At 50.1% G+C, this 11,408-nt stretch overlaps 2 protein-coding genes across 2 annotated transcripts; one reads left to right on the top strand and one right to left on the bottom strand.

The window, feature by feature from the left end:
- The first annotated feature begins 135 nt into the window (after positions 1 to 135).
- On the top strand, positions 136 to 6,693 carry GRSF1 (G-rich RNA sequence binding factor 1). Its single transcript, XM_031504659.3, has 10 exons — positions 136 to 290; positions 384 to 528; positions 1,186 to 1,341; positions 1,628 to 1,768; positions 2,613 to 2,742; positions 4,309 to 4,469; positions 4,595 to 4,722; positions 5,285 to 5,420; positions 5,634 to 5,717; positions 6,454 to 6,693. The coding sequence occupies exons 1-9, from the start codon at positions 144 to 146 to the stop codon at positions 5,690 to 5,692; spliced, it is 1,203 nt and encodes a 400-aa protein (XP_031360519.3). The 5' UTR covers positions 136 to 143; the 3' UTR covers positions 5,693 to 5,717; positions 6,454 to 6,693.
- Positions 6,694 to 6,801: 108 nt separating this feature from the next.
- On the bottom strand, positions 6,802 to 11,281 carry LOC146767717 (uncharacterized). Its single transcript, XM_085579485.1, has 5 exons — positions 11,126 to 11,281; positions 10,356 to 10,432; positions 9,188 to 9,215; positions 8,852 to 8,926; positions 6,802 to 8,539 (listed from the first exon to the last, which is right to left on the bottom strand). The coding sequence occupies exons 1-5, from the start codon at positions 11,279 to 11,281 to the stop codon at positions 8,396 to 8,398; spliced, it is 480 nt and encodes a 159-aa protein (XP_085435611.1). The 3' UTR covers positions 6,802 to 8,395.
- Positions 11,282 to 11,408: the final 127 nt, after the last annotated feature.

Here is an 11,408-nt window from a genome sequence, read left to right as displayed (position 1 = left end):
GAGCGGCAGCGCGGGCAGAGGGCGGGCAGCCCCCAGCCCCGGGGGCAGCCGGCGCTGCCCGGGAAGCGCTTCCCGTGCAGCGCCTGCCGGGAAGGAAGGAAGGAAGGAAGGAAGGTCGTAGGGGCGGAGCCGCGATCCCCGGCATGGCCGTGGTCGCCGCCGCCCGCCGCGCTCTGTCCGCGCTGCTGCTGGGCCGGGGCCCGGCGCTGCCGCCCGCGCTGCGCCGGCCCCGGCCCGTCCCGGCCCCGGTGCTGGCCCCGCTCCCCGCTGCCCTCCGCGCGTACAGCCAGGTACGGCCGCGCGAAAATGGCGGGCACCGACCCCTGTGGGAAACCGCGGCCTCCCGCTTCTCACCCGGGGCTTTTCTCGTGCGTCCGCGCCAGGTCACAGATGCTCCGTCCCACGAAGGTCGTCTCGCAGAGCAGGAGCCCGCGTCACCCAAGGCGGAGAGCGACACTGTTTACCTCGTCAGGGCGCAGGGATTCCCGTTCTCGTGCACCGAGGAAGATGTCCTTACCTTCTTTGATAGTATGGGTGTTCATTTTCCTGCGTAACTGTTCTGCATGCTGGTATTAGCCCATTAGTTCATGACTGCTTAACAGAAGGAACATTTAGAGACCGTTAGACAGAGAAAGATGAGGTCTTATTACTGTTGCAAAATTATTTGCAACTGACTCATAAAGGGAATAATCAACATCTAGACTGTTGGACACTGACTAGAAGCTCATCCTTATGGTCTCTTAAATTTAATTGGACAGGTCTTTCCCTTCTTGATCAGTGTCTCCAGAGCAAAGGCAATCCAATTCAAAGCAATGGTCTTGGTCTTACAGGCCATTATAGGTGGCCCAAACTTCTCTCTTTTTAAGAAACTGGAGATTTTTACTAATTAGTTCAAACTGCAGTGTTTTCTGATCCTAATACACAGTGTTTACATACCTTTGTACGGCTGATCCTCCCTACTGTCATATGGTGCTGCATCCTCCCAGGTGCCAGATGCAAGTTTTTAAATTACTCGCTAGCCTGTCAAACTAAAGCAAGTCAGTGTGACGTTAGACTGTATGTTAGAAATGCAAGTGTTCTGCAGTGCTGAGAGGATGAGCTCAGAGCCCTCCAGTCAGGACATAGAGATCCCTGTATCTGATGCTGTCCTGTATGTTCCTGTGTTGTGTGTCCCTTGGTTTCCAGGCTGTAGAATTCGAAACGGTGAGAACGGGATACACTTCCTCTTAAACAGGGATGGGAGGCGCAGGGGGGATGCCTTGATTGAGCTGGAGTCCAAAGCAGACGTGCAGAGAGCCCTGGAAAAGCACCTGAGGTACATGGGCTCACGCTATGTGAAAGGTGAGTTTGGAGCAGCAGGAGTTAACCCTGCAGTGAAACTCCCCAAGGAATGAGAGCTCCATGGGTACCGGCGCTGGGGTGGAGCTGAGCAGCAGATCAGCCACCACTGGGCCAAAATGACCTAGGCTGGCCAGGGAAAGCAGAGGGGCAGGACCACAGAGCATGGGCTGGGGGAGGAAAAGGGATGGAGCTTTGCAGGGGGCGAAAGCTGCCTTAGGAGGGTGCCTGCAGAGCGCTGTCTTCCAGTGCCCTGTGGGAAAACGCTCCGTGGCCACACTCCTTGCAGTTTTTGAGGTCCATGACAGCGACGTGGAGGGCTTGCTGCAGAACCTGCGGGACGAGTCGCAGGCCATGAGCGACGGAGTTGTGCTGCTCCGAGGCCTCCCCTTCACCTCCACCGAGGAGGACATTGCAGATTTCTTCTCAGGTAACTCAGCCTGGGCCATGCCCTTCTTTTACTAAGCATTCTCTTCCTTAAGTTGATGCTGTTGTTCCTCAAGGGATGAGGCAAAGCACTCAAAACACCTTAAACACCACAAGGAGCTGCTGTTCCCCAGAAGTCACACAGGCTTTCTGAGCACCCTGCAGAGTTTCCCTGCCCCTCTGATCCAGCTCTAACCCAGGATCAATACTTCCAGCACTCTGATTTTGAGGCCAGGGGAAGCAAAGGAAGGGGTCCAGATGTTGTGATCTGCAGTTGGATTGCTACCAGAGGATAATTTGGCAAACTTGAGAAGGAAAAAGGGTTTGAGTGATTGTTACAGCCCAGATGAATGCAATGTGGGTGCTCCCAGCCATGACATCAGGATGAGTAGGTCACATATGCCACTTGAATCCTTGTCCCATGCTCAGTGCTGGAGCAGTCTGGGTCTTGGCTCCCCAGGATGACATTCTACAGCACAAAAAGTGAAATTCACTGAATCTGACTTGAGTTTTAAAAAATACAGAAAAAAAATACCACAATAAGAGAAAATTTCAGGAATATTTGTGCTGTGGATCTACTTGTTGTCCAGAAGCTGGATTCACTTACTTGAAGCCTCAAATTGATTCAATTTTTAATTAAGTCTTCTGTTAAAACTGCCCAAAAGCAAAAAATTGGAGTTTAAAAAAGCCACCTAGGCCAGCATGAGCAGTTGTTTCAGAACTATTTGGCTGCCCAATTAGCTTGTCAAAAACCAGAAAAATAAGGGGGGAAAAAGAAAGGGGGTTTTCTGAGCTATAGCACAAGTTTTTGCCACAGTCAATGCCTTTTTCTCCCCTGCCATCTGTAGGTTTGAAAATAACAGACATAGCTTTCATTTACCGGGGAGACAGAAGAACAGGAGAAGCTTTTGTGCAGTTTGCCACTCCGGAAATGGCGGCTAAGGCCCTGCTACGGCACAGGGAATATATGGGAAGTAGGTAGGTACTTCATTAGGTAATTCATTCTCCTCCCAGTGAAAAGGGATGACAGCCTTCAGAGTGGGGAACTGGATAGACACAGTTTTCTCAGGCCTCAATGCACAGGGGTTCTGTGCCTCCTTCAGACACGTGCTCCTGCTGGATTTGCAGCAGGTTCCTCCATGCTTTGGGCAGTTTTGGCAGCCGCCCTCCTGCCCCTCAGTGCCCGGCACAGCCAGCACTTCCTCTCAAGGAGTGCCTGTTGGAAGCACCTAGCTGGGGTCCATTCCCAGCAGGGACTACTGGCCAGCACCACACCATTTCCCACCTCTTTGGGACTGCATCTCCTTTGGCAATTATGCCGTTGTTTTCCAGAGCACTGAGCCCTGTGCCACACACTTGCCTCACAAGAGCCTCTTTCCTCTCAAACCAAAGCATAAGGCCACCTTTTCCCAGAGCCATAATATCATTTAGGTTAGAAAAGGCCTTTAAGACTGTTGTGTCCAGCTATTAAACTAAACACTTCCCAGTCCAGCCCCAAACCCTGTCTGTAAGCACCACATCTACACAGCTTTTAAATGAGCTGTGCTCAGAAAAGAAAACCCAAACAACTAAGGCTGCTTTTCCCTTCTGAGTTTTCTGACTTCAATAAAGATGAAACTCTATCTGCAGCCCACATAATAAAAGAGTTTTCCAAACCTTACTTCTCCTCCTGCACACCAACTTCTTTCTTTTTGTTTCCTTACTTCCTGTTTCCAGACTGCATTTCCTTGTGTTTGTCAACCACCCTGCTCAACCTAAAAGCAAACAGCTGCTCTACAGGCAAAATTTGGTTGATTAATTAATTAATTTAATTAATTGGACTTGCCTCCTCTTGAGTAGAGCTTAATCCAAATCTACTGTTAATTTTTTTCTGTCAGAACAAGAGCTGACCTGACTCATCCATCTGGCTCACACACCTCCATTTCCATGTGATTAGCCAAGAAATTGAGAGGTTTTCAAAATTGCTGGCAGGTGGTTCCCGTTAATTTTTCCTGGTTTTATCCAGAACTGGCCTCCAGCAGCACCCAGTGCTGAGTGGGGGGCTGAGCTGTCAGCACTGTCCGCCTGTACACAGGGTTACTTCCCTTATTCTGGCTGCTCCCTTCAGGAGGGCTGGAAGGCCCCCCTCCCTTGGGTGTCCATATTTCCTTTTCATCACACTGTTCCTTCAGTGCTCTGGAAATTGCCTGATTTAACACTGCTCGTGAAATCCCATCAATTTCATAGGCATATGGAGAATCTTAGGACTCCGTTGAAGAATTTCCTGTGCCCCTGGGCATCTTGTGGGTCTGTCTGTTCTGGGAGCTGTTCTGGGGCTGGGTCGGGTGTTAGATTTGGGGTTTGTAGAAATCAGTGTGGTTTGCAGAAGTGCAGCAAGGGAAAAGCAGCCTTAAAGAGAGCTGTGCCAGTGAAATAAGTTAATTCTGCAGCGCCTCAGCAGAGCTCTCACCCCCAGTACCTGAGCAGAGCCAAGGCAGGACATACCTGGAAGGTACTTCCTCCAAGCCCTGAGTGTGCCGTGTGCTCTCTCCCTTTGGGCTCCAGGTACATAGAAGTGTACGTGAGCAGAAAGCACCAGATGCAAAGGCACATGCCCTACAGCAAGCAGCTGACGGCCTATTCCAGGGTGAGAAGAGAGTATGAATCCATCTCTGAAGACAGGGGCTGGAGAGACACTGGAGGCTCCCATGCCAAAGGGGAAATCAGTGAGTCCCTCCCTGTCACAAGGCCTCACTCCAGGCCCCTTCATGTCACTCCATGTGCCCACGGCTTTCACATGAGGGAGGGGGCACTGCAAGCACTAGTGATGTTTTTTCCCCCCATTCCACAGATTTGAGCAGGGAAGGAACAGAAAGCTCCAGGAATGTTTTAGAGTCTGAGAACACCTCATCGCCACCACAGCACTTTGTCCACATGAGGGGTTTTCCTTCCCACGCTAGTGTCCAGGACATAATAAATGTGAGTAACAGGCTGCGGATGGAGTGTGGTTCTGTCATTACCTGTGCAAACCCTCAGTTAATTGTTACAGCTGCAGGGATTGCAGCTTTTAATTAATTAGTGTCTGTTAGTCCTCAGTGCCATGTGGCTCTAGAAAGCTGTGGCCTCAGGCACAACAGGGATCTGCTCCTCTCTATGAATAAGAAAGAATTAAGGCTTGCTGAGATGTCTCAATATCCATCACTCGGCTTGAGGAGCCGTTGGGAATCTAAAACAAATTTCCAAGTAGCTGACTGCACAGAAACACTAACAGTGTGCATGGAACTGCACTGGTGTGTACAGAACATTGGTGCCGTGAGACGATTTTTGTTCCTGGCAGGAGTTCCCATGCCAGGAGCTCACAGGGGGTGGGAAAGGTGGCTGGGGAGTGCCTCAGCTTCACCCAGTCTTTTGCTGCTCAGGAGCTCAGACTCCCCCCCCACCATGGGTTGGTGGGTTTTGGGAGTAAAAGCATTGAGTTTCTGAGGAATAGGGTTCATTACTGTTGTTTCTTCCTTACCAAACTCTCTTTCCTGCTTTTCAGTTTTTTGCTCCACTGAGGCCCACGAGGATCTTGGTGGAATATAACTCCCGTGGAGATGCCACAGGAGAGGCAGATGTGCACTTTGAGAGCCACGAGGATGCAGTTGCAGCGATGGCCAAGGAGGGGTCACAGATGGGTAAGTCAGAAAAAAAGAGAGGGGATCCTACAAGCCTGGGACTGAGACCTCAGGGTTTGGCACAGCTCATCCAGCTATTGTTGTACACTGTGCAGAGAGATTACTTGAGTGTGGCTTTCCAAGTTGTGATGTGCCATGGGCTTTGCAGAGGAAAAAAAAATTCCAATGTAACACGTGTGTCTGACCTCAGCCCACCTCTCTTCCGTTGCCCAGAGTGCAGTGCCATTGAATTGTTCCTGAACGAACATCCCACGGGACAGGAGGACTGCTAGTGACAGTGGCACAGGCGCAGGTTTGGTGAGTACATCACTCTCTGTCCTTCCTGCTCTCGTTGTAGCAACATGTGCCCCAGGCTCACAACCTGCAGTATCCAAGCAGCCTGAAGGGTAAGACGTAGAGGGGCTCAAGGGAACCACCCCCACAGCCTGACAGCAGGTGTCCAGTCTGGATCCCACAGCCTGCACCTCCAGATTCCACAGGTGCCAGTTCCGCAGCATGAAAAGCTCTGAGGGGGGTTACATTCCCTGGCAAGAAGAGCAAACATGGCTAAACACATCCCAGAGATGTGGCCTCACAGTAATTGGTTTTTCAGATGGGATGGGGTTTGATGTGACCATGTAAGACAGTGGACAGCTTGTGCCATAAATTCTCCTCAGGAAGTGGGGGTGGTGGTTCCTGCTCCCCAACCGCTGGTGCCTGTAGCAGGGAGAGCAGGCCCAGCCATCCTGGTTTTGTAATCCAGGCCAGGGAAAGGTCCTTAAGTCAGGTTCAGGAAGTTCAGTCCAACCTCTTTCCTGCATCCCACACTTCCTTGGCAGCTCCCTCCTGTTGGTGCTTGTGCTGGGTGAATTAAACACCTCCACCCCGTGTGCCTGTGCTGCAGCCCCACCTGAGCATGTCCCACCTGGAGTCTGCCAAACTGCACTATTTCATTCTAATAGAGGATTAACTGGGAATAAAATACAGGAAAAAAAGGAAAACATCCACACGGAGGGCGTGTATGATTTTTATTTTTCCTCTTCCTTGTTTTTAGGCCAAGCAAACACATTCCGTGGCTATGAGCATGACGATCAGGTTCAAGTGTCACCACTCGGCGAGGAGGACAAGCTAAGATTAGTTCAGCCTTGTGTAAGAGCTTGTTATAACTGTGATGGGCTGTGGGGAGTTGCACCAGCAGCAGCTCCAGTGGGAATGGCCAGGGCTGCAGGATGGAGCAGTCCTGGGCTCCAGGTGCATCAGGCTGCATTAATAAAACAGCAGGATTATCAATTAACAGCTGAGTGATCTAAGACCTCACACAGGTGCACACTGTTACTCTAAATCCTTTCATACCTCCTGCCCAAGACAAATGGGATGGAAAGACCACTCAGGAGGCAGGATATGAATGATCAAGATTTTTTATTGTGTGGAACAAAATTAACATCAGAAAACCTGTCCCCCCATTTCCAAGGTCCAGGTGTGAGCCCACTCTAGCATCACACAGAGTACCTGAGCACAGAGGGAGCTGGCAGCCACCACAGTGCTGTGCTCTGGAGGGGCTCAGCCACCTCCCTGCTCCATGGAGTTTAATCCTCCATCTCCAGTTTAATGCTCCCTCTGCATTGCCTGGGTTTTATTTTCTTCTCTGGGGAGGAGTCACACTGTTGGATGTGTACAATAAGTACTCAAAACTATTGACACTAAATTCCGTGTTTTCTCCATCCATCTCCTGCGTCTCACTCCTTCAGAGAACTCAGGACTTCACCTGAATTCCAGGCTTTTGGTATTTCAACTCTGTTTACAACTCCTGCCATACCTTAGGGGATACCAGCAAGGAAATGGGTCAGGAAGCTGTCATGGGGGGCAAAAGAGCAGAGAATAGAGGTTGGGTGGCTGAACATGCCAAGTCCTGAAAGGATCTAGGAGAGATGATTTCTGGTACAAAGCAGTACCAGCTGTGTCAGTACCTCAGCTCCAAGAGGTTTCTCATGTGCTTCCAGCCAATCTAGTGACTAGAAAATCCCCTCCAAGGCATTAACCACTATCCCCAAACAACATCTGTACAAGCCCCAGTGCATTTGTCATGCCAGTGCATCCCTTTTCTATAAACTACAGGACATTCTGTGGTCTCAGAGACTGCAGGAGGTGCCAGGAGGAAAAGGAGTAAACACTTCTGTGACACAAGGAAGCCACCCCCACTTTTTGGACTAGCGAAATTCCTTGAGGGACGAGTAACAAAGAATGATGAAACCTCTCTGAAGTGTTCCCACTTAGTTTTGAACCAACAAAAAGTGAAACGGCAGGTTTATTGTAACAACATTTCCATGTGTGCAAGGTGGAGAGGTGGATCCAAGAGGCCCTAAACCTCTGACAGGGCCTTGGCTCAGCCCCTAAAGCACAGAGGGTAACAGAACATTCACAGCTTTGTCTGGCATGTCCCTGTGCAGGCTAAGCCCCTGGTCAGAGCCCTGAGACAGGGAAATGCAGGGAGGACATGTTCACTGGTGGCCCACCTGCCCTGCTCACACCATCGCCTGGGGTTCCCAGGATGAGCCAGCCTGTCCAGGGCAAACGGAAAAGGGGAAATGGGATTTCAAGTGCAGCCAGGTGTGAGGAATACCAACACTCCAGTTGGGTTTCGGGGAGCCTTTGCTCAGCAGCAGCAGCACACACCCACGCCATATGCGTGAGGGTGAGAACACTCCTGACTTCCACATTTGGACAACAGCTCTGGTTTGGGCAGGGCCTCCCAGAGTCCTGAGACTGCTCAGGCACACCTTGGGGCTGCCCCATGTGACAGTCCCAATGGAATTCTCCACAGAACAGGCTGATTTAAGGGCTCAGACTGTTCTAGTAACAGGAGATTCTAAACACCAAGAAGCTGCTTCCCATCCGACCTCCAAAGCACATAGGCAAGCGTCTTCACATCCCCCTGAGCAACTCCAGAAACACCGTCAGCTACAGCTGCTGTTTGTCACCTCTGTGCCACCCGCTCCCTACCAGGGGCTGCTGGAATACTGCTGGATGAGCCGCTGGTGGCAGGGGTTGCAGACACGCTCGGGGTTGATGCTGGACGGAAGGGGCAGCTCGTGCACCGAGCAGGCTTCACAGAAGGTGCCCCCACAGTTCTTGCAGATGTTCTGGAATGCAGGAAAAGGACAAAGCAGTCAAGGAGAGGTTCAAGTCTTGGCAGATAACTCAGGGAAGGACAAACACTGAGCTAAAAAGGAAAGAAGCTCACAAGCAGGAGAAAAACGAAACGGCTGAACAGGGCAGAGCAAGGAACCATCACCCCATGAGCATTTAACAAAGTTCTGTTAAGGGCAGAGGAGCCTGCAAAGGCTCATTTCTAGGAATACATCACCAGCGGGAATCTGTGATTGCACAAGAAAAAGCAGAGGGAACTCACAGTAACCAGGTGTGGGAGATGGCAGTTCAAGCCCAGGACTTACCTTTCTTTGGCTCCGGCTGTCCTCCTCCTGGCAGAGCTGGCAGATCTCGGCATGTCCAGGCCCTGACAGTTGCTCCTAAATCCCAAGCCAAAACCGAAACATTCCACTTTACATGCCTCCTTGTGGCAGAGCTCGGCAGCAATACGGGGGAACTAAACACGGTTTTCACTGGGAACAAGCTGGCAGCAGCAGAAATTCCCAGTGCACAAGACAGCACAAGGCATCCCAGTAGCTCACTGGGGGTCTGGCTGTGCTTTGCCAGGAGCATGGAGGAGAAGGAGCAGATTTTGGTCCAGCTGACTTACAGGAAAAGAGAAAAAAAGGAGAATCACCCACCTGCTCTTCCTGCGTGCTGCTGGGGGACCTACAAGGGAACAACAGTGTCACTTGGAGCTGGCCTTTCCTCACCAGAGCCTTTAAATAAAACATCTGTGCGATCAGGGAATTCCTTCATCCCATTTTTAAAATCCTCCCCAGATTTTTGATTAGCACTCCTGGTTCAATGGGAAGACCAGAAGAAAAAATTGCAAAATGCCCTCAGGAGAGCAGAAGAGAGGGAGCATGAATACAGAAAAGACTGTCGAGGTGCTAGAGCAGAACAGCTTGGCTTTAAGCACAGGCCTGCAGGTTTAATCCCTACCCCTGCTGTGAAACACAGCAATAAAGCACCACAAGGCCTGTAAACCATCAACCTGACCCTTCACTTGCTTAAACACTCCAGGTGAAACGGGTAAAAACCATCTCAGGCCTGGAAGGTTTTCAGTATCTGACAAAGCAGATTTGAACAGCTTTATGCTATTTTAAGAGGATATTTTCCTGATTAACTCATTGATTAACTCACTGATTAACTCTCTGGGGAGTGCCTCGAGGGGACAGCAGAGCCCTGGCAGTCAGAGCACTTACAGTGGGCTGTTCCATCCTCCACCCAAAGCCTCAGCACTGAGCTGTGCCCAGGGGCTTTGAAAACACCTTTTAACTCCTAAAACTAAATACTCAAATCCTGCAGCAAGAATCCTCCTCTGCAATAATGCAGCTTGGAAACAAGTGACCTGAACCACAATTTTACACATCTTCTTAAAATCACACTTGGAAGTTCTCTTTCCCCAGCACCTTCTCTTTAGGAGGTCCTAACATCCTTCTCCTTTCCCTCACCAAAGGTATTTTGGACATGAGTCCCAAAGGTCTTGCATTTGGCTTACCAAGGATTCTTGAGTCAGAAAAATTAGTTAAGAGCAGATTTAGATAGAAAAAAATTCAAAAATAAATAGGAGAGACACAGAACATTTCCCATCTGAAAGCACTGGTGGCAAACAACAGAACCTCTTCCTTCCCTTTGAGAGCTATGGAAAAGCAGCAGAGAATTCAATAAAGGGCATGAGGTTGGAAATCCTTCTTAGAAAGGGAAGTTGGACTATTCCAAACTCCCTGTTGGTACAGAAACTGGAGAAGGGAAAGCAGGACTTGAGGAAGGAGAGGCAAAGATGAGATGTGTTTCCTTCCTTACCTGTGTGGCAGGACACTGTTCTCTCTCAGCGACTGCTTCAGTTGAGCATTTTCTTCCTGGACTTTGAGCTTCCCATCCTGCCAAAAGGAAACACTCACCCATCAGCTGCATTAGAGGAGAAGTCCAGTTTCACTCCTGCCACACTGGAAGGAGAGAACTGGCACTGCTAGTTTGGGATACTGCTCTGCCCCTCCTTGGCACTGAGGGTGATCTGGGTCCCAGTTTCCCCTGGGAGCAGCTCTCAGTGCTTTCTCTCTGCTGTGAGCAGAGGGGATTGTGCCTCTCAGAGGTGGGCAGGGGTCCCATGACCTCCCTCTACCAGAAACACCACAGCCACCAGTTCTTATTTGCACAGCAGAGGCTGAGAATGAAGATGGACTGAAGAGGTTTTGTAAAAGCTGACCAGAGACAAACTTTCCCATCCAGCAACAAAAAGAATCCTCTTCTCAACTAAGATGTGGGTCACAGCTGAGCCACGAGGCCTAAAGCACTTGACTGAAGTTGTGTAATACTGGTCAAAAAAGACAAAATGGTCTGCACCATTCAGGCAGACCAGAGATAAACAAAGAACTGCAGAAGCCATCTCTGTTACTGCACAGTTCTCATTGCAGTTCAAACTGCCTGTTCAGAGTGTATAAAAAATCTTTGCAAATCTCCTCTGGTTATGGCACATGAACAACAACCATTTACTGCCTGAGAAAGCTCAGTAAAAGCAAACAAGCCAAGGGAAACTGTACCTCAAACCCGAGCCAAAACCCAAGTCACATTACCTGTCTGAGCCAATTCTTTGGGCCTTTTTTGCTTTCTTGGCTGCGCTGGTGACTGTGAGACCATCTGTCTCTTTCCCGCCTTAGCTCCAGTTCTAGGTGGCTCCTGGAATGCCAGGTGGAATTGTGAATAAAGGATGGTTTTGGGACACTTGGCATTGACAACTGATGAGCTGTTTGACCCTTTCTTCACACCCCTAAAACTGCCTCTTGGAACCCAAACTTGTCTCGCAGTGTGTTTAGCCATAATGTGTCAGGATGAAAAATCTGCAAGTCCTTCATCTAA

The sequence above is a fragment of the Lonchura striata genome, chromosome 4, assembly GCF_050655825.1.
Source record: "Lonchura striata isolate lonStrDom1 chromosome 4, ASM5065582v1, whole genome shotgun sequence".
NCBI classification, from domain to species: domain Eukaryota; kingdom Metazoa; phylum Chordata; class Aves; order Passeriformes; family Estrildidae; genus Lonchura; species Lonchura striata.
This window is presented reverse-complemented; position numbering and strand designations above follow the sequence as displayed.

Coding starts and splice junctions, on each gene's coding strand:
- GRSF1 (XM_031504659.3), top strand. CDS start 144: ATGGCCGTGGTCGCCGCCGCCCGCCGCGCTCTGTCCGCGCTGCTGCTG. Junction 1,342..1,627: donor GGGCTCACGCTATGTGAAAG/GTGAGTTTGGAG, acceptor CACTCCTTGCAG/TTTTTGAGGTCCATGACAGC. Junction 4,723..5,284: donor GTGTCCAGGACATAATAAAT/GTGAGTAACAGG, acceptor CCTGCTTTTCAG/TTTTTTGCTCCACTGAGGCC.
- LOC146767717 (XM_085579485.1), bottom strand. CDS start 11,281: ATGCCAAGTGTCCCAAAACCATCCTTTATTCACAATTCCACCTGGCAT. Junction 8,927..9,187: donor GCAGCACGCAGGAAGAGCAG/GTGGGTGATTCT, acceptor CTTGGGATTTAG/GAGCAACTGTCAGGGCCTGG. Junction 8,540..8,851: donor ACAGCCGGAGCCAAAGAAAG/GTAAGTCCTGGG, acceptor CCTGCATTCCAG/AACATCTGCAAGAACTGTGG.